Source organism: Homalodisca vitripennis, chromosome 1 (assembly GCF_021130785.1).
Source record: "Homalodisca vitripennis isolate AUS2020 chromosome 1, UT_GWSS_2.1, whole genome shotgun sequence".
Classification (NCBI taxonomy): domain Eukaryota; kingdom Metazoa; phylum Arthropoda; class Insecta; order Hemiptera; family Cicadellidae; genus Homalodisca; species Homalodisca vitripennis.
In genome coordinates, this window is record NC_060207.1 from 132400387 (window position 1) to 132426778 (window position 26392).

The 26392-nt window shown below is 32.2% G+C and overlaps 1 protein-coding gene across 2 annotated transcripts in view; it reads left to right on the forward strand.

Moving 5' to 3' along the window:
* Nucleotides 1-23167, forward strand: part of LOC124371379 (meiosis-specific coiled-coil domain-containing protein MEIOC-like) — a 44108-nt gene extending 20941 nt beyond the window's left edge. The window contains exons 5-11 of one of the 2 annotated variants that reach the window (XM_046829716.1): nt 1853-1909; nt 2141-2234; nt 3183-3307; nt 6235-6585; nt 11232-11470; nt 15072-15478; nt 21127-21298. In XM_046829716.1, coding sequence (XP_046685672.1) covers nt 1853-1909; nt 2141-2234; nt 3183-3307; nt 6235-6585; nt 11232-11470; nt 15072-15478; nt 21127-21257 — 1404 coding nt within the window. In that variant the 3' untranslated portion in view covers nt 21258-21298. Of the gene's footprint in view, nt 1-1852; nt 1910-2140; nt 2235-3182; nt 3308-6234; nt 6586-11231; nt 11471-15071; nt 15479-21126; nt 21299-21340 lie in introns of those variants that run through there. The other variant, XM_046829712.1, reaches the window with a different exon arrangement.
* The last annotated feature ends 3225 nt before the right edge of the window (nt 23168-26392 follow it).

The window sequence follows — 26392 nt, forward strand, 5'->3', positions numbered from 1 at the left end:
CGTTCAAGCTGCGAGAAGCCATGATTGCGACATCGACTGCCGGCTGCAACGAACGTCACGTTAGCGGCACGTAAACAACGCGACCGAAGTTGCTTTGTCATTAAGCTCATACAATACATCTGACGCTTTCTAGCGGTGAATTGTGTTACTAAAAACCCAAATAACATTGTAGAGTAGGCAAAACCCGTTTAAATACGGACAATGTAATATAATACCAATTGAAATGACAACCACGTAAAACTACGGGATTAGCATTCTTCGGAAGTTTCGCCGTTCCGTAAAATTACGGGATTAGCACTCTAAGTGTTAAAGGGCTAATTGTTTACTAGGAGACACAGTAACTGGACTGAATGTGTCTCACATACTAACTTAATCAGTTTATTAATCAGTTAATCAGTAAGAGAAATAAAAAAGGTCTAACTTTCAAATAAGGTAATATACATCTGAGCTTTTATAACTTTTTCAGAAAAATCTGTACAAGTATCATATTTTATTTATTTTTATTGCCAATATACGTTCATTGTTTATGAATGCTACATTTTGTTGCTTTTAAGTTACAAATGTTAACTCCTGTTCTCTAAAATATACAAAATGTACATGAATAATGTATTACAGTATATATTAAACACTGAAACTGATGTTTAAAAAACCATTCTTTGAAAAAATAACTAATACATAACTTAAAAGTGAAAAAATCTATACTTTTATCACTTGCTTTAATGAATGTGTCCTCACTCATTGCATACATTATAGTAAAAACAAAAAATTTGCACGCAAAATAATAAAATATTTGTTGTACACATTACCAATTATAATAACCAAAACAATTGGCAAAAGTCTGCAGCTGCATGTCTGAACAAAACAAACATCACAAATATACAATTGATAACCCCCCAAGCTGGACCAGTTATAGGTAGGAAAAGAATGAAAACTCCCAGACTGAAACATTTGGATTCTAGCTGCATTAGCCAGAATACTGAAAAAAATAGGAAATGGTTATAACAAATTTTAAGTGTAGATGTTACTACCAGTCCTTTTTTTACTAGTAGGTACCGTTGTTTCAGCAATTCTCAGCACTCGGATGATTAATTCAAATAATCGTCGCCCCATGGTGATATAACTGATAGAATGGATAATCGTCACTATTATTTCTAACAAAGTCAACTAAGACTACATGCAAATAATTTTTAATATTAATTACTTTAAACTCATGGAGAACTGCCAATAGTACACAGTTTCATCTTGCAAGGCTGAAAGTACACTAGTTTGTTGGTTATGCAACCAGGCATTATTATATTGCTCTTTATCAGGCTGTGCCATTGTATAACATTTATCACATAAGATATAGGATCATTTATAAAATTTACAATTTTTCAATTTCATTAACTATTCTCTATATTTGGTTTATTACATTGTTTAAAATTAGTATTTCAGTATTATTACATGTTTTGGCACTGTGCAATTTGTTATATATATACATTATTTGAACAAAGTTTTGTTAAATTGAATTGAATAGCTTCATTTTTTAGTTTTAGTACGTATTTATATAAATTGTTAATCCAATAATTTTTTTACTGAGATTAAGTACAAAAATTATAATACGCTAATTTATATGAATAAAAGAGTTTTATGATTACGTTTTTAAAAGATCCATTCATCCTTTCTTCTCACATTATGGCTTATTTCATTAATAAATATTCTCATAAAGTAAAGAATGTTATAGTATTAAAATTAGCACTACAATATCACTTGACTTTTATTTCAGAATTTAAAAGCACTTTTTTTAAATTAGCATAGTTTTGTTTGGTTATGACCATCAAATACCATATTAATATTCATTTTTTGTCTGAAGCTGGACTATGGAATGAGTCTTCTCAATATCGAAACCCAACCTCAAGTACACACAAATGTAAGTATATTGTAGTCAGCTATTTTATAATATGTCTTTTACATGTCCAGTATAAAATAAATCTGAAACCCTAAATATATGTACATTATTGATTTTTATCAGATTGATTTCTATCAATGCTGCATTTAAAAAAGGTTTTTTTTGTCATATTTTTGTGTTTTATGCTTGTGAGAATATAATTATTAATATAATCGTATTTTAATATTTATTTATTGTGTTATTTGTTTGTAGGGTTTCCATCTGGGTGACGATCTCAAGGAACCGAGCTCTGTCAGTCCATTCATCAACAACATGTTCACGTCTGGCTCGGCTGACCTTGACTCAGGTAGGCCCACGTCATTTTCTGTGACATATTCTATAATACAGATCATTTTTGATTCTGTGCCATATGTGTGTTTTATTGTGTTTACTGTGTGGTTGACAAAGGTCCCAATGAACATAAAATATCTCATTTGTTTTTTTCATATGTCTATGCTAAGAAGTTAAATTCTTACAATCTGGTAAAGATAACCTGCTCTTCCCATCTTATAAAAACTCTCTTGTTAAAACCTGGCTTTTTATCCTCATTAATTATATAAATCAATTGAAATTTAAGAATTTAAGACTAGTGGTAATTCTCCATAGAACCAGTAAGGATGATTCTCCTGAGAAGTTGAATCACAAACCCAAATTTATTAAAAACACTGTACTCATAACATTAGGAGATCAAACCAGATCATTGTTTGTAGATATCTTGACTCATACACTTTTTTCAATTTACAAGTTAAAATAGTAAAGCAGAAAACAAAGGAAATGTGAGAGTTTTACTTTTTACTGATTATCATTCTGTACCTCTTTCTTAAAATTTTGATTTGTAATTAGTTTTACATCAATTTTAATTTTAAAACGTGTATGTCATGGATTTTGAAACAAAAAAATTTGGTTTAGTAGAAAATAAACCATACAAAATAAAGGTAGTATTCCTATAGCCATAAAGGAAGAAATTAAACCCACCTACAAGGATCATGAAATAATGTACTTCTGCAACAAATCAATAATCACAATGAAGCTGAAAGTTGCTTGACAGGGTGTAGCCTTTATAACTTATTCCTAAGTTTTGTCTTCTAAGCTTCCTCATTCTCTGTATTCACTAGTTAAAAGAGATTGGTATGGAATTATTTATAAAAGTGAGTGAGTGAAATTTTTCTTTCTTTTTGCTGCTATTTTTAACTTTAAAAGTCTACACCCATAATTATATGCTTTTTTAGCTAATTATTGTCCTTTGGGGTTTCAGTAAGTTCATTGTTCGACAGTGAATTACCCAACGAACAACAAATGTATAACTATGTTCAGAACAAAATGAGTGTCAATCTAGAATCCTTGCTGAATGATTCGGTCCCAGTTCCAACAACTAACAAGGTAAGCCAAGTACAGTAAATATTTTTAACGTTTTGGTCTAAAACTCACTATTTTAATGTTATTTTTAATTTTCTATGATTTAAAAATGTAGTTCAGTGAAAAAAAGATAAATAATTTTAATGGTATTAAAATATAAACAGGATGGTCACCCAACCGGGAATAAGCTGGTTAACCCTTCAGGGCCAGGAGCAAATATGAGATGTTAAAAAACACTATTTACCCAGAAATATTTACACAATTTTATTTGAAATTTATTTACTCTTTTTCTATTTACAAATGTGCTATTTACAATTTCACTCCTGTGAGATCGCAAATTGTCAGTCATTGTAACAACTACACACAATAGCTAAGCACGTAACAACTAATATTTACATCCACAAAATAAAATAATTAAGAAGAATCCAGTATACAATAATACGATTACACTGAAGCATAAAGAATAAACAACGAAAGATCAAGTCAGCTGATAATGTCACATGACAATTACAAAATAAAAATGCATAGACCTCCAAAATAAAAATGATATTTATATTAATTATCTACAAATATACCAGGGAATAAAAAAACAAAAATCTTTAATCATTTGACGTCGTATTTATTTAAGAAAACAACGAATATCAAGGAGACAATATATTGCCGCCTGGTGCTTTTCGCATATGTCACTGACTGCAATATTTTGCCATCTGGCACTTTTCAGACACAATCTATGGTGGCAATATATTGCCTCCTGGCCCAGAAAGGGTTAAATCCTGTAGAAGGAGGAAAATCTCAAAAACTGTGTTTCTATATCTAAAAACTTATGAAATCAAAAGATAATTTTACAGCTCCTTGAGGCAAGAGTTGATTTGACAATATGTTCGCAAGCTCCATCTGATACTGGTTAAACCAAGGGGGTTTCCACTAGTGTAGTGGAGTTTGTCTTGGTTAGTTGTACCCAACTGTACAAACTAACCAGGTCGGGTAATCTCCCATACACGGACATTTAAAGTCAGTGTCTGATTGGTCATCAGATTACATAGGTTAAAAAACCAAGAAAGTGAGATTATGTTTTGATATCACAGTCACATCTTAACTAATATTGTCACCAGTCTGTATACAATCGGTCTATCGAATTCCCCACATATATCAATTTTTGTCTTATCAACTGGTGGAAATCTAACTGTTCAAACCAAATCGTCCAACCAAACGTTACATGAGGAGCATTACATAATGTAGTGCATAACTACAGTCTATCAAAAACATTACTTGAACCACACCCTTTTGTCTATTTATTTATTTTTTAGTTGTGTTTCGTGATGGCATGATTCTATTATTGTATTATCTTAAGGCAGGCACAAAATATTTAAGAGCCAATAATTTGATAACAATAATTATGCTCTATTACCTAATAACATAACTGAGTTTATATGCATAGTGCCGCTGTCGGGTAACTTCACCCGACAAGCTGTCTTAACGACCATGGGTGTCGTGTGTTGGTCTTGATAGCTAGAGTGTTAAGGAGGAGTATCAAGTTGTGAAATATGTCCAATCTTATAAACAGACAGATCTCTGTAAAGTGATCTCATCAACTGAATCTAAACCGTAAAATCGATATGCTTCCATGTAGGGGACGGTGAGAAAAAAATAAACCCAATATCAGTGAGGGGGGAGAGGGAGGGAGTCAAATATGTTTTACACAATTTTGAAATTTTCCCTTGATTGGAGATTATTTGCCATAATATGTTTCACTGTAAGTGAATATGAAGTGTCAAAATCCAATATACTGTTTCTTGTAAGACCACATATGGGTTTTTAATTTGTGTTATTTTTATGTAATGCTTAAAACACTGAAAGACAGATGTTTTATAATACTGTATTACAACCTACATTGATGTTACTAATATACATGTTACCCAACATGTTGATTAGTGATGTTTCACCAAAAAGTTTAAATAGACATAAAAGTTGAGTTATAAGAAGCTAATTACTTAAGTACTAGTTAAGTATGTCAGGCAACTTTAAAATTATTCAAAATAAAATGTAAACATATTTGGGTAATGCACTCACTGAAAGATCAAAATTTGCCAAAAATTTAAACTTTGTTATCTTACCTTTATTAAATCTAATTTCAAAACCATATTACACATATCATATATATATAATGGACAACCAAACGCTAATCATACCTTTAACAAGTTGACGAGTATTGGGAAGTGATTTGGGTGGGTAGTGTGGGCAAGTCATAGTCATCTGTTTTGTAAAATTCGATTTGGTGTTGCTTTCTAGTGACATCTCAGTGGACTGTATGATACCCTATTTTTGTGGGTATTTTCCATTATGCATACACCCATGCTTTACACTGTGTTATACCATGAAAATCATACACTTTTTACCTTCATAACCATTTCGAGTCAGTATTATATGTATTTTATCTTATTTTACACAACTATGTATTTAAAAAATGATTATTACACTTTTACCTTGTGTTTTTATTTTACTATTCATAAAACGTGTAATAAAGGACACCAATTTGACTTTTTTGGCAAAATTAGTCATATAAACATTTTATTATGCAATATATAAAGCATAATTAAGAAATAATGAAAGTTGGATGACTCCTTACTCTTTTGGAATCAGACAAGGACCGACCGGCACACTCCTTTGTGTCAGGCAGCAGCAAGGCTTGCCCACATTCTTCAGTTGGTTAATAATATACATACAAATTTAATTTTTCAGCTCATTTTAAGAAGAAATGCTTGTGTGCTCAGTTCCTATTTATGATTAGTTATTATTGGTCTAATCAGTTGATTTTCCAGCCTTTACAATTAGCAAAGACACAATTCACCGTAGCATATCAGATGTAATTCACTATACTGTAATTGTAACTTACAACATATGTTAGTCTTAATATTGATAGTGCGTGATATTTAATTAATAACATTTTTCAGGTGGAAGAGTCCTCACCATTAAATTTGATTGAGAATAATTACATCAGTGGACCAGAAAACAGTTTTATTAAGATGCCATTGTTAGAAAATGGCTACACCAAAGTACCGGAAAATAGTTTTCAACGAATGGAAGTCCTAGACAATAATTTTGGTAAAAACTTACCAGAAGCCAGGTTTAACAAAAGTGTAGCGGACATGTTTAACAAAGGACTTGGACCTGAGAAGAATTACAAGGGCCTTGATTTGATGAACGAACCAATGTTAAAATCTCCCAACGTTGATCTGTTCACACCCCCTCCCAATAAATATTCCCCAATCGGGTTCCCTCGTAACAGAATGTTACCCATGCAGGTAAGTTTGTATGGTAGTCAAGTTAATTTGTTATATTGTACTGTCTATCGGGTGGTCCGAATTGCTGTAATCTTAAAATAAATGGAAATAAACATGAACTATTATAGAAATTACGTTATTGAGTGTCAGAATCAGTCCATTCTAGTTGTATCATGAAATTAATTTTATTACTAGCTTTGTGGTTGATACCACTTGCAAATAAAATAGCTCCAGAAAAGATGTTTCAATCCCGTAACAATTTATTAAAAATACCCTAAATCAATTTTTTGCAGATTTTTCTTTTTTGTAATGACGGGTTTTCTTAGTTAGGATATTAAGTTTTTTAAGTAATTAAACTCAATATAGTAACTATTTTAATTTTTAAAGTTATTTTTGTCAAACACGTTCTATTAATGTTTTTTTTTTTTCATAATTTATTGTTTAATCAAATAATTTTCTGTGTTTTGAATTAATATTGCAGTAAAACTTACCAATTTTGCAATTTTTACAATTTATTCAGCCATGCACTGCTTTTCACCTATTCTCTCCTTATCAGCAAAAGCATTTGATCACAAATAGCTAATAAATCCATTGTACACTAAAACATTTCAGTCTAGTAGGAAATGCTAAAACTATGCGAATTGTACTGTTAACAACTCCTTGCATAATATAATTGACAAATGTGTTGAAATGAAATATTACGTCATTAGTATATTTTAGTAACATAGCTATAAATTTAATATTATGACAGAAACCATTGCAAATAAATTTTTGTAATTTAAATAGAATAGAATATATTTATTTCCATCTTTTTCATTTATATTACATAATAAGATGACAACTTGGAAAAGGCAAATAACCACCATTTGCCAGTATTCGGTGGTTATTTTGGTAATTTAATTATAACATAATTACAACTTAAATTAGTAGTCTTCCGTAATAAATTAACATTTTATTTTTTCGGCTTCTGTAGCGCATACCAACTAATAATAATAAAAATAAGTATGTAAGAGAACGAAAAAAACCATATTTAATAATTGCACCTATTTTACAGTTATATCACCGTTAAAGAGAAAATAATTGAAGAGCATCACATTAATTAAAGATATACAAAATTTATAACAATATAGATTAATACTAAATTAGATCGTAAGCTAGACAGTCAAGGTTAGGAAACAATAGACAGTAAAATGCCTAAATCGTCAATATTATTGAGCCAAATTTTAACCTTTTTGGAAAACAATTTAAAACTAGTAATTTGTTTTATATTATCAGGTAAAAGATTGAAGCATTTTGGACCTAAGTATACAAATGTTTTTCAAAGAATGATCTGTTTACCTTTGGTCTAACAAAAAAACGGCGGACTGTGCTTCGAGTTGAATAAAACAAATTTTCAGTTCCACTGTTGCTGCTCTTTTTGAAAAATGCTTGAAGAACTTTAAACACAAAAAGGTTTTTTATACGTAAAATTTGCAGATGTGTGAAAAGATAGTCAGTGTGTTCACGCTGTTTTTTAAAAAGCATAATTCTAACAAAGTGTTTTTGGGTCACAAAAAGTTTATTAATTAAGTTATCATAAGCGCCACCCCAAAACTGCAGCCCATATTGAAGGCGGGAGTTTATCAAAGCGTAATACAGTGATCTTAAGCAAGTTATGTCACAGATATTTCTTAAGAAATAGAATGTTCGAATTGATTTCCTGATTTCGGCGTGCAATTTATTTATATGACTTTTCCACGTTATTTTGTTGTCAATTAAAATTCCAAGGTATTTAATTTCGGGTGTTTGTTGAATAACTTCGCAGGTACAATTTTGTACACCTAAACAATTGTTGTGGTACTTAAACTCATAGTCAAATTCAAAACCAGTCAAATCAAAGTTTAAAATTTTTGTTTTTGATGCATTTATTACCATTGCATTCCTGTTACACCAATTGTTCAGTAAAGCTAAGTCATGAATTATCGACTCTTTAATTGTAGCCCAGTTTTCAGACGAATACACGAATGCAATATCATCGGCAAATGCTATGATTTCTCCACGAAACTTTTCTAATAAGAGATCATTAATAAAGAAGGAAAAGAGATCTGCCGATAGAACTGAGCCTTGAGGAACGCCGATATTTACTAAATTTATGTCACTCAAAACGTTGCGTATCCGAACTTGTTGTTCTCTATTTTGAAGAAAAGTTAGAAACCAATTTAGTGTATTAGTTAGTCAAAATAGCAAATTAGTTTTTATTGTTCAATAAACAATTCTACAACTAACTAAATAAACAATTACTCGTGAGAAAAAACATTTTTAAAGTGTGTTAAAAAATATTACGAAGAAGTGTTCGTGAATTCTTTTTCTTTTCTTTGCTCAAACCAATTCATTGTTAACCAAAATTAACTCCAACTTGCTTGTTGTCATATACATGTTCCTATTAAGGCTAGTGCTATTCTGTGCTCTTGCACAGTGCAGCAGGATTTGGAGGACGGCAAAATTCTCATATTTCTTATATTAGAATTATTTACAAAACAATAAATTATAATACATTTTAGCGTTTTTGGAGCATTTCACCCAAACTTCAACTTCGAAAATTAGTATCTCAGAAACTTGTGATCCGATAAAGACCAAATTTTTATAAAAGATAGTTAAAAATATAATGTTTTTTAACCCTTTGAGTGCCAAGGGCCGATTTAATCGGCCTAGCAACGTTTCCGCATAGTGCCAAGGGCCGATATAATCGCTCCGATGGTATTGACGAAAATTGCCAAAGGCCGACTAGATCGGCCTTTCCAATATTGATCATCCTGTTGCTAAATATTGACGTATAATATCGTAAAACGTATCAAATTAAAGCCCAAGAAATGTACGACATAATTCACATAGTGATAGTTTGTATATATAGCATACAATATTTTTATGTAGCTGATATCTAGAAGCCTGTGGCGTGAACCGCCTGTTGTCACGCTGCAGTCGTTTTGTTTACGTTCAGTTGTTTTTGCTAGCTGTCTAGTGTGGCTGTGTTGACATTTAGTTAATGTTTTAAAGTTTCCTACTTTTATTACTTCAGTTCAATTTCATTATTGAATAAGGTATAGTTTGCCGAAATGAGTAAAAGGAAAAGATGGGCCTTAAGCGAAAATAGGTCAGATTCCGTTATATGCCCCTAACGCTTAAACTTTTTTCAATGAACTTAGAACGTTATAACACGATGTAGTTGAGTAACAGAACTAACATTATGCCCCCAACGCTAATTTAACTAAATTAATCTATACTTAAATAATCATGTGATGCCGCGCGGCCTGCCGTAATCGAGATTCTCGAGAAAGATAAGGTAACAGCGACAACAATACCGATCGCAATACCTGGAAATGCTTGTTGATTGATGGAATGTTAGTTCTGTTACTGAACTAAATCGTTTTATAACGTTCTAAGTTCATTGAAAAAAGTTTAAGTGTTGGGGGCATATAACGGAATCTGATTGCGAAAATACATTAAAATACATTAATTCATTTTTATGATAAAAACACTTACTCAGTTATTTCATCTGAAGGATTTAGTATAATAGGCCTAATGAAATAAGCCCCAAGTAATTATTTTATCTGTTCATAATAAATAAATAATAGTTGTATAATCTAACTTGATTTAATTTCTTAAAACTAGTAAAGTATATTTTACATGAACAAGAGTAAGCGTGCATGTTGGGGCAGGTTTTCAACATTTTGCAGCAATATATAAAAAAAATCAAAACTCAGTTATATATAAATGTATTTTTATGAAACTTGGTACATGTATTTCAACTAAGATGGGGAACATAAAATTGGCACATAAAACTCATAAAACAAAAATAAATAAATACTTTTTGTATTTTTGTTTACACATATAAATATATTTTTTTGAAATTTATGGTCAAATATATATATATATATATATATATATAAACAATTTGTAGCCTGTATCTTACCCTAAATAATAAAGCAAAAAGTGCCCCATCATGTTAATCTTAAGGAAGGTGTTAATGTTTTAGTAAAATACTGCAGTAACATAAAAATAGTGCTTGGCACTTAGGGGAATGGCCTGTCACAAATGATTGGCACTGGCTGCATGACCTCCAACACTTCGCGTGGCACTCAAAGGGTTAATATGTAGTTTTTTAACTGTACGAGTTAGACTTGCTATCAAATTACCATCTTAATTTTTATTTTCAACCAGACAAAGTTTATTTTCAAAAAATACTTCATTGGTCATGTTATGGAGCTCTTAAAATCATTATCTTGGGCATCTAATTTTGCAATCACTATTCAAAACTTTAATTTTTAATACCAGTTTCATGAACATATTTTGTTAATCTATAATTTACTGCAGCCGGCACCCATTAGATGACACACCAAAACTGTCAGACTGCTGAGAACAGTGTTGCAACTACCATATGTGGCCTGCTCGAACTTTAGGTTTAAGAAATTTTAAGAATTTTAAGAAAAGGTTTATACTTCAGTCTTTTATCATCTGTTAATGAAATTTATATTTGATTTAATGTTTCTAGCATTGAGAAAATCGATTATAAATCTAATGTCACATACCTACATCAAGATCATCCATTAAATTTGCTGTTATTTTTCAATTCAATTTTGTTTTAAGTCATAGTAGCTCCTGTGTGATATCAGCTGTCATTGTCATTACAGCAAACACAGAATGGAGTACTAAATCAACGGGACATGCTTGCCCTGGTGGAAATGGGCTTTAACAATAACAACAACAATCCTCTAGTGGCGAATAACAATCTGGAGAAGCTCTGCTATGGATTCCCCATGGGACAATTCATGGATCCTGCACTCCTCATGCATTTCCGACCTAACAACCCGGAAATGTTCCCGTTGTATGACTCAGTTCCTCACCACCTACTTGCCTTCCGGAATGCAAGGTCAGTTGAATTATGTTTTACATTCGGTTTTCATGCAAAACAATAAATAACATAATTAGAAAAACTTAAATTGGCTTAAAATTTTATGCAATTAAAAGCAATAAAACGTAACATAAATACTATGGCTTCAACAATTCCTTTAGTAAATTGTACAATTAGAATATGATCATATTAATAGATAATAAAAAAGGCAAAATATAATACATAATAAACAGTAAAATTGTCATACTCAAATACCAACAGTGAAATAAATACCTAATATACATAGTAAATAACTTTAAAATATTTCTTTAATTAATTCTTTGGAGACCAGAATCCAATCTGTCAACAGTTAAGAAATTGATATTTTAACCCTCCAACTAATGACCGACGGAACAGACGCTTATCAATACCACTTGTGAACTAATAAAGACGGCACAGCCGTCAGTCAACTTTCCGCTATTATTACGCGAAAACCGTTTAAGTTATGAAGACATAACTGCACCAGCCGAATCCTCTACTTATAAATACCAATTCATTTTATTTAGTTTATATTCGTAATATTACTCGTCAACTGATATCGATCCAAATGCTGCACGGCATACAGCTGATGGACTATGCAGCTGGTGACACACAGCAGAGCCTCAACGATCTTTGTTGCTAGGTTATTATGTAAGCTAGTTGTTTATAATTGATTGTGAAATGGACGGATCCTCATTGTTCAAATTATATACGTTAACTATTGGATGATGAAAATATCAGCTCTGATGATGAAAGTGAAATATCGGCAAATAAAGTGCATGATCATATTTTTTTTTATCAGATTTGTTGTCAGGTAGTCAGGATGATTATAAACCAGTGGAATGTGACTTGGGTTGTGAAAATTGATAGTGACAGTGAAAACAATTCATCATTATCTGATATTCCTCTTGTCCAAAGAATTCATCAAAACCAATATGGATACACGTACTTTACATTTTTTTCAAAACCCTTTTTTGTGTTGTAAATAAGTGTATGTATGTTATAATCTTTCTGTTCACAACAAAAACTTGTACATTTTTGTACATTTAGAGTATCTTACTATCTCAAGTCGTGAAAGTTACATGGAGTGAAACTTAGAAACCAAACATTTACAATACACATTATTCCATTTATGTGCAAATATAAAAAAAAATACTGTAGTAAATACATATTTGTATTATTTCAAATTTGTTCTGGCTTATAACAAAAAAATGGATATATAATACTTATTAAATAGCACTTAACACTTATTTTTTTTAATATCCGAAAAATATAATACGCAAAGACAAAATCAATATCATTCTGGTTTCTTATTATCAGTCGGAGGGTTAATATCAATAAAAATTATGTTTTAACTCAAATTTTGTATCTATATATTATTTATTAACCATTGTATCCAAATATAACAATATCTCCAATTAATTTATGCTAATTTATGAAAGAGACATAAATAATCTCACTTATTGTTATCATTGCATTACTCGTTCCTTTTAGTGTTCCAATTGCATAACCCATTACTTGTTTTATTTCAATTGATGTTGACAGTTCTTTAGGTTATGTTACAGTACTTCTTTGTTTGTTTGGTTTTGTTCTAGTGCTGATATTCATTGTTGTAATATTAGGTATTTTACTTTATGATGAGTAAGTAAAATTTAAGCAATAACAACTTGAGTCAGCTACATTTTTCTGAATTGCCCTATAAATAATCTGTAGTAAAAAATTAGAGGACTCCTTTTAACAAAATCTGAAAATAGGTAAAATAACAACAAAATATTAATTTTTGAGATTACAAACAATAGTTACTTTATTCTGTAGAATAATTTGCTCAACAAAATTATATATTGTGTGGAAATCCAGATATTTGACTAACACTTGGAAATAATATAGCCAAATAGGAATAGAGCAGATAACAAAACACATATTAACCCTTTGAGGTCTCAATAAAAATTGCTTCGACTGTCCTCAGGTCGTATTTAATTTCTGTTAGTTTACAGTTCTTTGACAATACACAAATGCAAGTTTTAAATCCCTTTTTCTGCAACTTTTTTATTTTTTTCTCTTTATATATCAATGTAAATAACCTAAAAAGAATGTTTACATTATTTTATAGTATTTTTTTATAACTTTAAGTAACATTTAAAAAATATAAAAAAGAAGTATAAAATTATAAAAACATAATTTTTATTTTTTTATACATATGTAATAAACCAAAATTACATGAATACAGGTGAAAAGGCACTAGGATCTCATCAGATACATGTTATTCATTATATAATATTATATATAATACATTATATATATTATAATTTTGCCTTAGTCCAGCCCTAGGCCTACTTTGGGTAACATGTCTAGCTCTTCCTCTTAGTCTACTAGTTTGTAGCCTAGGCCTAACTCTATTATTTGCATCTCCTTGTCCTACTTCTATCACATTATCCACGAATTGATCAAATTCTTCCCCATCATTACCTAAAGTTTCCAATCTAAACACATCACTTTCGTCGTCTAGGTTACCGGCGACTAGGTTACCGTCATTTACCACAATGTTTTCAGATGAATTTTCACTATGATTCAACTAACAATCACTATCACGGTCTTCTTTAATAATCTGTTTTTCATTTTGGATACTAATTTCACTGAAAATACTATCACAATCATCTAATTCATCTAATATTTCGTCATCGTCAGTAAAACTTGTACTTGGACCAGCCATATTTGTAAACACGGCGCAAGTGCAGACGTCAGTTGTATTGGTCTTCTATTTTCACTTCCAATGCCTCCTATATCGTGAATAAAGATCGACGTAGCATTCACGTAACCAAAATAGAAGTCCAAAGTACCGAATAACTCAAATACCGAACAGCAATAGGTTAGAAATGGACAAACAAGCAGTGACATTATCCGGTCGACCTATTGTCGACATGCGAGCGTTCAGCGAAACTGCCGCGGTCGACCTATAGTCGACGACCGACCGCAAAGGGTTAAGTAAAGTTAAACATTTTTCCTCAATATAGTAAATCAAATATTTTAATTTTATTTCCCACAGTTAAAAAATATAGTAAAAGATTTTAAACATTTTGTACTTGAATAAATTGAAAGAGTTTTATATTATGAATAAATCAATACAAAATTTTCATACCATCTATAAACATCAGAGTTACAATCGTATTGGCAAAACTATGCAAAATACCTCAAATAAGCCTGGTTTTTTTATTTTTGACTGGTTTCTAAAGGGTTAAGGAAATTTGTTTAAGGAGTAAATATGGATCTTATATTGTAGAAAATGTAAGTTGTTTTATTTAAACGATAAAAATAATCTAATCTAGTGAGTAGATTGTACATTTTTGACCTTCTGGAGTCAAATCCAATGTCAGTATTGGCTAATTTGTTCTTATCCCTTCATAAAATGTAAACACAAATGAAAATACACAAACAATTATTTGAGTAAAAAAAAACTCAGTGGCTCTCAGTTCCTATACCAAATTTCTATTTACCTGATAAAAATATTTTTAGTCACCAGATCCATTATTTTTCAAGTTATAATTAATTGATGTTATATTAAAACTGCCACAGAAACAAATTTAGTTTTATATTGAAATTTCAGGCGCAGTGGACCAGCAACTGAGCTTCACGGATTCCTGGAGCTTTGCTATGATGAATTCAAAAGGTTAGAAAAGGAACGGAAAAAGACTGAAGCAGATCTTGCACGGAACAATCCAGGAAAGAAGGTGTCTTCAGCTAACAATATCCCGGTCCCACGCCTGCCTATGAACCCATCTCGCGTAGACCGACTTATTGTGGACATGCTACGGGAACACGCACGTGTCATTACGCTGGTTGCCAAGATGGAAAACCTGCGTGGAGACAGGCTGCCAGACAATATTGGAGTCAACATGCAACGCTGGCTGGATGCCATCAGGCGCGTGCAGGCTTGTCGGCGAGAAGAGATCCTCAACTCCGGCAACCGTCGTAGCCACCCACTCTCCCACCTGCGAACTACTGACGAGAAAGGTAGCCTCAAGTCTACAAGCTTTATAACAGTCACAATTTCTTTTTCCTAGATTGTGTTTATAAATCCAAGGAGAATGAAATGAAATGCTTAAATATTATATATATATATATATATATATATATATATATATATAAAACAACTATACCATATCATATTAATTAATATATGTCATGTTTTCTGGACTAAACTATTGTACATATAAAGATATTACTCACTTATGCAATAAATTTTATGCACTGCAAACAAAATTAAACTAAAAACATTTTTACTTAGTATTTATTTGTTGTTTTTACAAGAGTTATTTTTTTTTAATGGCCAGTACTAATTATATTACGTTTAAGTCAAATCACATATCTCGCCAAATTTTATTATCTAATCAAAATTATAAATAAAATATTAGAAAGTTAATCCTTTTTACACCAGCATGATATTTCATGGTATAGTGATACACTAGGCCAGTATACAGGTGACAAATGATAATTGCCAGGCATATTTTGACCAAAATTGAAAATTTATTTTTTGGCGTATAGTGATGAAATTATCATTGTTTTTAATTTTAAAATGGTTAAAATATATATGTATAGTTTTTTTATGTACTTAATATTTGTAACTTGCACTATAATAACATATTTTAAACGTCAAACTAACACCAGTATTAGTATTTTATCTTATAATATATTTCATGATTAGCACTCACACAAAATTTCGAGCGTTGACCTTAATAAATACAGAAATTGTGTTGAATTTCCCTGATATGAGGTGGCATCAGAAAGTTCCCGGACTATACTCGCCTTTTATTTGGACGCAACTGTACAAAACGGCATCTGCTGCAATAGCCGCTAAGTCATTGTGTAGAGTTTTGTTGTTGTGAGTGTTTAAGTTATATCTACAAGTTGTGCATTGTTGTTGTGTGTTATCATTAAATAGCGATTATTGTGATGACTGATAAATTCTAGCAATGAGCTTGCATCAAGTTTTGCTTTAAACTTAAGAAATCATTAACAGAAACTTTTGCAATACTTCAAGAAGCTTTTGAAGAACAGTCACACATGTTGAAGGAGAACACAGGTTTTTGAGTGGTACACTCGTTTCAAGGCTGGTAGAACTTCAATTGAAGATGATTATCGTTCAGGACAGCCTTCCACAAGCAAACAGATGAAATTGTTAGAAAAATTCAGCACCTAATTCATTAAGACCATTGTCAGAAAATAAATTAATTTTAACTGAAAATCTAGGTATACATCGAGCTTTAGACTGTCGATCAAAAACAGTGACGTGTTAATGTGTGCAGTGAACTTAAAGAGACATCATAACTGGAGATGAAAGTTGATATGAAAGTTGAAAACGCATATGAAAGGTCATCATTTTGATAGTTTTTAAAACGTATGAAAAAAAACTAAGGAAGTTCTCTACAGCTCTCCGGAAAAGCTGTTTTTATGACACTTTCCAGTCATGGAAAAAATTCAGGGTTCATTGTATCAACTCAAATAGAGCTTATTTCAAAGGGGATAACAGCAATAATAGCCCAGGTAAGAAAACAAAAATGAGCAGAACTAATTTATGAACTTTCTGATACCACCTCATATGTACATATTTAGAAAAATCACATTCTTCCACAATATATATCTTAACAATCAACATAATATCTTCTATTTCAAGTTCTTAAAACCTCTCAAAATTCATAAAAATGTTTATAAAACAATTAATCTTTTGACGAATTTTGTAGCACTAAGTACACCGCTGCTCTCTACTTTGCGTAAGTTTTTATTTACTCAGTAGAAAAGTTTATTTTCTAAGTAATTCCGGGTTTGAATCATTTAAATCGCTTACTAGTCATTCAGAATTACAAAAGAAACCAATATCTATCACTGAAAAGGTACTGAAGTAAAATCTATATATAGTAGAGCGTCAATTATCCGAAACAATTTTTGTGGGGGCGGGGGTTTCGGTAATCGAACAACACTGTAAAAACATCTAGTTTTTTTGTTGAGGGTAGGGGAATGGATGGGATAGCAAAAAACATGTTTTAGGAGTAGTACATACAATAGCACTTTTTAATATCACACAAAAGTATAAAATATTATGTGAAGATAACACTTAAAAGTAGGGATTGCATATACAGTAAATACAATTTTGGCTCAGTGACTTCGAGGCGTGTTCAGAAAGTACCGTTTTATTTCTACATAAAAGCCCAATCCTTAAACTATTTTTCAATATAGTTTCCACCGCTGTTCAAACACTTGTTGTAGCGGGTAATCAATCATTGTAGAAGGTTCCGCCTCTTCGTAGAAGGTTCCGCCAACGAATGTATCCATCACTCTATGGCAGTTTTCACTTCGTCGGTTTCAAAGCGTGGCCGCCTAACTCGCACTTCATGTGCAGGAATAAGTGTTAGACGGTGCCAAGTCCGAGCTATAGGGCGGGTGATTAAACTGCCCCCAACAAAATTGTCAAACCAATTGAGTGTCTCTAGCGGTATGGAGCCGAGCATTATGTCCGTTACTGAGCATTCCTCTCCGTTTGTTTTGAATTGTCCACCGTAGTTTTCTTAAGGTTTCGCAATACCTTGACGCATTAATGGTTTCACTTCTTGGGAGAAAATCAATCAGTAAAACACCTTTCCGATCCCAAAAGAAAGTGCACATGATTTTTGTGCAGACATTGTGGTCTTAAATTTTTGTTTCTTCGGGGGTTACATGTGTCGCCACCCAATTGACTGCTGTTTGGATTCCAGTGTGACATGTTGGGTCCAAGTTTCACCACCTACCACAATTTTGTTTAAAAAATCTACACCATCATCACTGTACCATGTGGGAAAAGTCAAAGCACTTCCGAGTCACTTGGTTTTGTGCACGTCCGTGAGCATTTTTGGAACCCATCGGGAACACAGCTTGCGATAATCTAAGCGGTCCGTAACAATTTTGTATAAAAGAGTGTGTGAAATTAGTTAGAAATCGTCTGATAGCTATGTCAAATAAAACGTCGGTTCTCTTGGATTTTTTCCAATTTAACTACCCTTACAAGATCATTGGTGATTAGAGAAGGCTCCGATTCTCATCATGCACATTTATTCAACCGCCATTGAACATTCTAACCCACTTTCTCACCAGTCCTTCACTCATTACGTCTTCCCCGTAAACATCTCAAAGTTTTTGCTGCTAAGTCTTATAGGTGGGTTAAAGACAGCAGCTGCGCAGCATCACATTCATTTTGCTGTTCCAAGATGTTGCTATTTAATGCCAGTCGGAAGGCTTCTTCATTGGTCAGACCTTTTTCAACCTAGACGTCATCATCTTGATAATGGTCTTCATCAATGTCATCTTTCGGCTCTTGTACCTGCGCTATTATATTGTCATCTGTCAACAGTTTATAGCCAGGATCATCCTCATCACACTCTAGCTACTCAAGAATTTTTTCAACTAATCTGTGAGTGGTGCTGCGTGTTCAGTGGCATGGTAATGTAGATGATATAGATCCTATAAATCATACTGCTGATATATCACATGATTTTTATTGATACTATTATTTATCAATGTATATGAACTTCTCAATGATTTTCAACAATATAACCGATACCAACAATGCGAAGGAACAATTGGTAGGTATCACAAGAGCACACAGTGCCACTTAGTATCCGACGACAATAAGAGCCTTCATAATCATAATGTACAACCCAAGTCAGATAGGGCTAACCAATCGTAAAATATTGGTGGTCTTTGGCTTTCGGTTAACCGTCGTTTTGGATGACCACCTTCAGATAATTGACGCTTTACTGTATTCCATAAATATCGTCCTTTGCCATGATCCAGCTGGCCGTTAATTGAATTGTACCATTAATGTATATATTGTCGTTTCATTGATCTTAATTTGCTTTGACCACGATTTAAGCTATTACAGTTATATTTATGTGGTGATTAGCTTTAGATGTGTAAAATACAGTTTTGAGTATGCACAGTGAACCTTGTTTACAGTCAGTGTTTAGTTTATACAGGCAATCGTGTAATGTGCGATCTCCTCCATAGTCTCAGTTTACAGCAAATTGTACGGTTTTTGTTTTTATTGACTCAGTTTTATTTTCGGATAATTTAAAGTAGCATATTCTACTACACAGTCAAATTAATCACATGATTCAAGTAAAATAAAAAATAATGATCTTTCTCATGAGAGTAGCTACCTCTCATGTTTTACTAGTGAAGTCAGAGAAAGAAAAAACAAATTATGGAAAAACTATTTGGGCGAGTACCAACATGGTGCTGATAAGCAAAAAATCTACTTGTGAACTAGTGTTGGAAGCAATCTAAGAAGTTCATCAAACTCAATTTGAACAGGCTACGAATTGTCAGTTTTCTTCACAGGCACCTTCAGAATATGTGAGGAACCTTGATTTCATTAAAGATAATACTTATTCTGTCCGATATTTATCCAACATGTAATCATATCTTCACATTGGTGCTATTCTTCGTCATCCAGGCTGTGGTATCCTTCGAAATAGTCCCCATTTGATTGAACCTCATGCTCCCAGCGGAGCTTCCACACCTTAAAGCAGTCCTCAAACATAGATATTGCAACGCCCTTCAGCTCACACATCTCATTACTTTGAATTATCTCGATGTCGTTGAACCGCTTTCCTTTGAGCGCTATTTTCAATTTTTTGAGCATCCAAAACTCGCAGGGCACTATGTTGGAACTGTATGGAGGCTAACGAAGCTGTGCAATGTTGTGTTTGGCCAAAAATTGCTGCACAAGATTTGATGGTGGCGCGGAAGAAGTTAGGTACCTCTTGACCAGAAACCGTTTTCTTCTCAGGCATCACGCAATCTTTTCAAGACTGCAAAGTAATAGGCTTTGTTGATCGTTTGACCTTTTGGAGTAAATTCGTAGTGCACAACACCCTCAAAATCAAAAAACCTAATCAGCATTGTCTTGAAATGCCTCCCAATTAAACATGCCTACACTCTTCTACTGTGAAGATTATGTTTAGTTTCAGCATCATAACCATAATAATCTATGACTCATAACCAGTAATAATCTTCTTAAGGACATTTTCTAGTTGACCATAATATCACTGACCACTTTCAAGTTGCCCAGAGTGATTTCACAGCAAAGTTTTTTCCTGTTCGGTTGTGATCAATTTCAAATGTTATAAAAACAATGTTCTTCCTTCTAAAAATTTAATCTACATATAAAAGAAGAAGACAGTATTTAGAGGCAATTGCTATCTCAGATAATGTACTAAATAAGAGAATAAACTTTCAAGCCAACATACTATTTCATACAGTGTTTGAACATAACAAATTCCTATATTAGATTAATGGTATCAATAACACAATCAATAGAGCCATGAAAATCTTTACTGTTCCATGACCACAAGTATAATAACAATGAAAGTGGACAAGTAATTTTTAAGTTTTGCTGTCCAGTATTTTAATTGAATGTGACCGTTTATTTATAATTATTTCTGTGCGTGCTAGTTTGTTTATGCAATTATATTAGAATCTCATATGTATTAACAAAATAATACAACTAAACAGCAATTTTCATCCCTAAAATATCTCCAGGGGCAAAATTGGTTGTTGGATACATAGCTAATTTTGGGATGATAAGGTGATCTTAATATTATAACTAATCTCTGATATTTATTCAACAGACATGGCAGCCCTGAGCATCAGTATCAAAGAGTTGATCAAGATAACTTGCAAGGCAAAGAAGGGGATATACATCGCTCTCAACATGACCTTGCCAGGAAAACAAGAATCAGCTATAAAAACTTTCAAATAAGCAGTTGCTCACCTACCAATACATGTTAATCGCTTGATTCCTTTCACTTAAATTATAACTAATCTTTGGTGTTTATTTGACAGACATGGCAGCCCTGGCCATCAGTATCAAGGAGCTGATCAAGGTGACTCGCAAGGCACGGAAGGGGATGTACATCGCTCTCAACATGACCTTGCCGGGCGAACAAGAATCAGCTACAAAAACCTCCAAATAAGCAGTTGCTCACCTACCAATACATGTTAATCGTTTGATTCCTTTCACTTAAATATCTTATTCACAAAGTAGATATATCTTTGTTATTGTTTTGTTTTTTTATATTATGAGATAAATTTTATAAATGTGATTCGACCCTTGATCGTGCAAAGATTTCGATGGGTAGATTAGTCTTTGATAGATAGTACGATGTGTATAGAATAGATTAGATTTTCATTTTTTGGCATAGAGCTCATGACGGGTGCAAGCAATAATGTCAGAGCCTCCTACGTACCAGGGTTGTTGTTGAAACTTTTAGTAGATTTCTCACTTATATTTTTGTGACTGATGCATTTTCCAATCGAAGATAGGTTTTCTAGTTTGTTATTCTTAAGTATTTATTTATTCTTATTAACCACAGTATTTATTATTATTTTATATTACTAGGATCTTAGCGTTTGTATTCCTTACAAAATTTTACTTTAATGTTTTGTTTGTTTATTGCGGTCAAGCCGGTTTGTAGACATCGCTAGACTTAACCATTGCTTTCCATGCTTTTATGTAAGTTCTGGGCGTATAGAATCTCTGCTGTGTTGTTATTTAGCGTATTAGTGGAATATTTTGTTAGGCCTAAGTGTGTAGAAACAAAAAGTTTGTTATTCTAAATTCATATCTATGGGGTGTGTCTATGTTGTGCCCCCAATATGGATGTAATGCTCAACAGTATATTGTTCTTTTCGCTGCGACCGCGAGTCAACTCCACTGGCGTTCCATTTTTACTTATTTTCATTTATTACATCAGTTATAGTTTTTAATACAATTTTTTAATGTGTTCCTGATGAGAGATGTTGATTAATGACATGCCAGATCGTAGATGTGATTTTTAGTTTCTATCCATTGACTGCGTTATATTATATTTTATTATATACTTAAGCCATTTTTGTGTCTGGAACACTCGTTTTTATCACGTTGTAAATGGAAGCTTGAGCATGTTTTATTGACAGGCCCATCATTCAACAGTTGAGACATACAAATGAGGCAAATAGATAAAAATTATGAGACACTATTATTTGTATTAATTCTTACTTTTACAATCATTATATTGTTATGAAAAGTGTCATGTTACAATCTAACTTTTGTTCAGAAGAAATCTTACCTAGTTCTGTCCGTTTATATGTACAACTCACACAACTTCATAATCTTAAGAAAATATATAGATATTTTCATCAGATTATTTTTTCAAAAGGTGTTTTAAAGATCTGTACATGAATACTCATAATTATATATTATAATAAAGTGTTTGTTTATTTATGATTGGTGAATAAATGTAACCAATATATAATACACAATTTTTATCAATCACAAAGTATTATTTTTTTAATTTGTCTTATTTTTATGTAAATTGTTGCTACTGATTTGGATGAGAGGAGTGTTACAGAGATTTGTTATTGTGTGTTGTAAAAAAAATATCACCAGCACAGTGTTTTAGTTTTTCTTTTAATATTCGAACATTAGCAAAGGTTTTTAAAAATCCTTAATCAAATCCTTAATGTTTTTAAAAATCTTGACAATTCAATGAGTGTTGAACGTTTTGATGAAACCAAAGTTATTCGCCTTCTCTAACACATGCTCTGACTTGACTGATGGTCGCCAGCTATAGTTGTGGAATGGTACCAAACCAAAATGAATCCTTTATAATAAAACCAAATGACTGATGACGTAGTGTATTTTTTGTGGCTTCTAGATATATACAGTGTAGGCCTATGATGTTCGCATTGCAATAGTAGGTGTATAGAGACATTGTGATAGATCCACTTCTTAAACATCGATTTTTACAGTACTGTATATTGTATCGTGTATGGTATGGCTAGCTGTTAGACAATCCTATTTTAAATATGCATGTGATATTAGCGGTCCTATGTAATATTCTAACATGGGGTCGGGACTCCATAGCACAAGGCTCTCTCCCGGATGTGGGACTCGTGGCGAGACTCGACATTGTATGCTCACTCTCTCCGAGTACACTTTGTGTAAGAAAAACTGTCACTTTGACATGAGCCACAATATCAGTACATTCCGAGTTCTTTCTTGTTAGAATAACAAAAGGTTTGGAAACTAGTTGTAACTGATGTCTTGAGTAAAATCATATTTAAACATTCAACCATTTTCAAATAAAAGAACTAATGAGGTACAGTAAGAATATCAAATATTTACACAAAAAACACAAATCTTCATTTAATTAACTTATTCTTCCTTTAACTAATTAACTTTATGGCCCAGAGCCCTTTCAAACCAGTTTGATTTCTGGTAAAGAAATTGAGACAAACTGTGTAAGATGATATATATCAGGGAGGCCTATTAATTATCTTGTATTTCTGTAATTTATGTTAGTTTTTAAAAACTAAAATTGATTTATTCTTTTTATTTATATAATTGGTGAAATCTTTTTACTGACAATATTGATTTTTGTAGGCTCTTTATAGGATGTCCTGAGGCAAAGCCTAATTATAATCTTAACACTAATTGGGTGGTTGATAAAATTACTTGGTTTGTTAACTTATGGGTAAAACAAAACTATTCAAAAAATTAATTGATGCAGTTTTACCCAATTTTTACGTAACCTCAACATTTAATTTAATTATAACAATATGCAACAATACACGTATTTTAATTCTCTGCTGTAATCCATTTCTCCTTTTAAATTCACTATTGTGATTAGTACAAAAATGTGCTTTTATTTTTTTTTAACACTTACCAGGCATTTTCTGCTCATAATTAAGCCTCTTTCCCACCAATATCTGGTAACTTTTTTGCCCATTTCCTTATCTTTAAAAGAAAATTAACTTAGGTTTAAAAACTGATGAACTGATAGTGACTTTCCATTTTTTTTATAATTTCATTCTGATTTATTAATTAAATTTACTTTCTTAAGTAAACGTTAGAAAATTCTGTTCAAATAAACAAGAAGAGCAAAACTTTTGTAAAAGAAATGCGTTAAACAAAGAACTGTCAATGAATAATCATAATTAAAATATCCTATGTACCAACTTTGTAATCTTTATGAAGTTGAAACACAAACACAATGCTCATCAATTCAGTAGAACGTTGTTCATGACACAGCACACGGAGAGACGCAGCCGATGTCGAGAACTCTGCCTCCAGTCGTGATTGTTGACTGTTTGTTAAACTCCGCTTGATTGTTACATTACTTGTTGTCCTACTGGTAGTATTAAGTACATGTGCATTGCTTCCACTGGCATCTTTGATACCAAATAGTGAGACAGATAGGTATCTCCTAATCAGGTGGTGTGGGAATTATTCTAAAAAGTGTGCAAAGTTGTATAATTTATTTGTTAGACTGTAGTTACCGTAGCCCGGCTTGTGGCTTTTCTCTTTGTTTTTTTAATAACTGCCAAAGTGTTGTGCCTCGGTGTTCGGTATTGAATGCAATCTCAAACGCATTTTCTACTGTATCTCGACGAGATGTTAGTATTGTCTAGTTGGTTAGTTTTTACGATATCACACAATAGTGTTGTATGTACTTAAGTCAAATACTGTGTTTTTAAACGTTTCAAAGCCGAGTTTGAGCGTTTGATTTAAATGCGATCAAAATCCAATGGTACTATAAAAGTAAAGTGTGTTTAGTAATAATTTTTACTCTTTTATAAGCATAACTTAACCAGCCTTGATTGAATATCGAAACAAATCAAATGAACAAATTTGAATTAATTAATTAGTAGGAAGGAATTTGTTCATTTGCCAACAAAAGTTATTAGTTTTCTCAAAACTAAATTTGCTGAATTTCTTAGCCTCATTGCTTTATGAAATTTAAAATTTATTAGATATTAATACAGAGCAAGTTATCCAAAATAAATATTTGCATCCGTTGTTGTTGCATTTTAAATGTTTACAATGAATTTAACATGTACAAACATGTAATATAATAAAAACAAATGTCAATGAATTCAACAGATTAAGTAAATTACTTTCAGTCAAGGTTGGGGCAGAATATTTTTTTCTGAAGCAGTTTTCACTATCCAAAGTCTTATGTATTGAATTTATTTTAATGTATTATATGTATTTTCAGTTTCTTTGTACAAGGTTTTGTAATTTCAGGGTACTCGGTAGCTTTTCACCATGTAATCAATATTTATTGTTGTTTTAGTTTTATATAGCGTTATTACGGTTTTTATTAATCATCCTCTCCAGTGTGTTTATACTACGTAATAGCGTACAGGTTTCATGTGTCTAAGATGTTTTAGCTTTCATATACTTATCAACATTATTATGCTGACTGAAATTAATCTATGCAAGAATAGAGCATCATAATTTTACAAGTCGTTATTTTAGCATTTTGTATGTAATTCATTGCAGTTTACTCCTGTGATTGTGAGGGTTTCGCCTGGAATGTATTTTTTTACTCGTAACGTAACGTTCTCGTCGCAGTATCCCCCTCAACTTGTGGTCGGCTGCTGCAGATAAACTGCAATGATGTTTCTTGATCCGTCTGTATCGTATTGCACTCGCACAATCTTATTTGTTAATAAAGGATATGTACGAAAATACTAATAATTACTAATTGATGGGCTGTGGTAGACTTTTAATATTTATTGTGGGTGATAACATGTACTCTGACCCTTGTAGTTACGTAGTGTAGTGCCATCGGACCATTATTATAAAGTAAAGCTCACATGATCCTGCCAGGTCAGGGGAGACACGCACGTGCAACGTGCGCAGTCTCGTCTGGCGCTGTATCGTATACATACTGTAGGTGCGTATCACCACTCCACGTCTTTAGGTTTACATATGAGCTTATCCTTGAATCAAACTTTTATAAAGGACTATGGGATGTTAAGAGCGGACTGCCATGTGAGGCTATGTACAGCTTGAACACCAAGTCTCTGTGATTTCGTAGAGTAGTAGAGTTTCTTGCCACCTCTTGA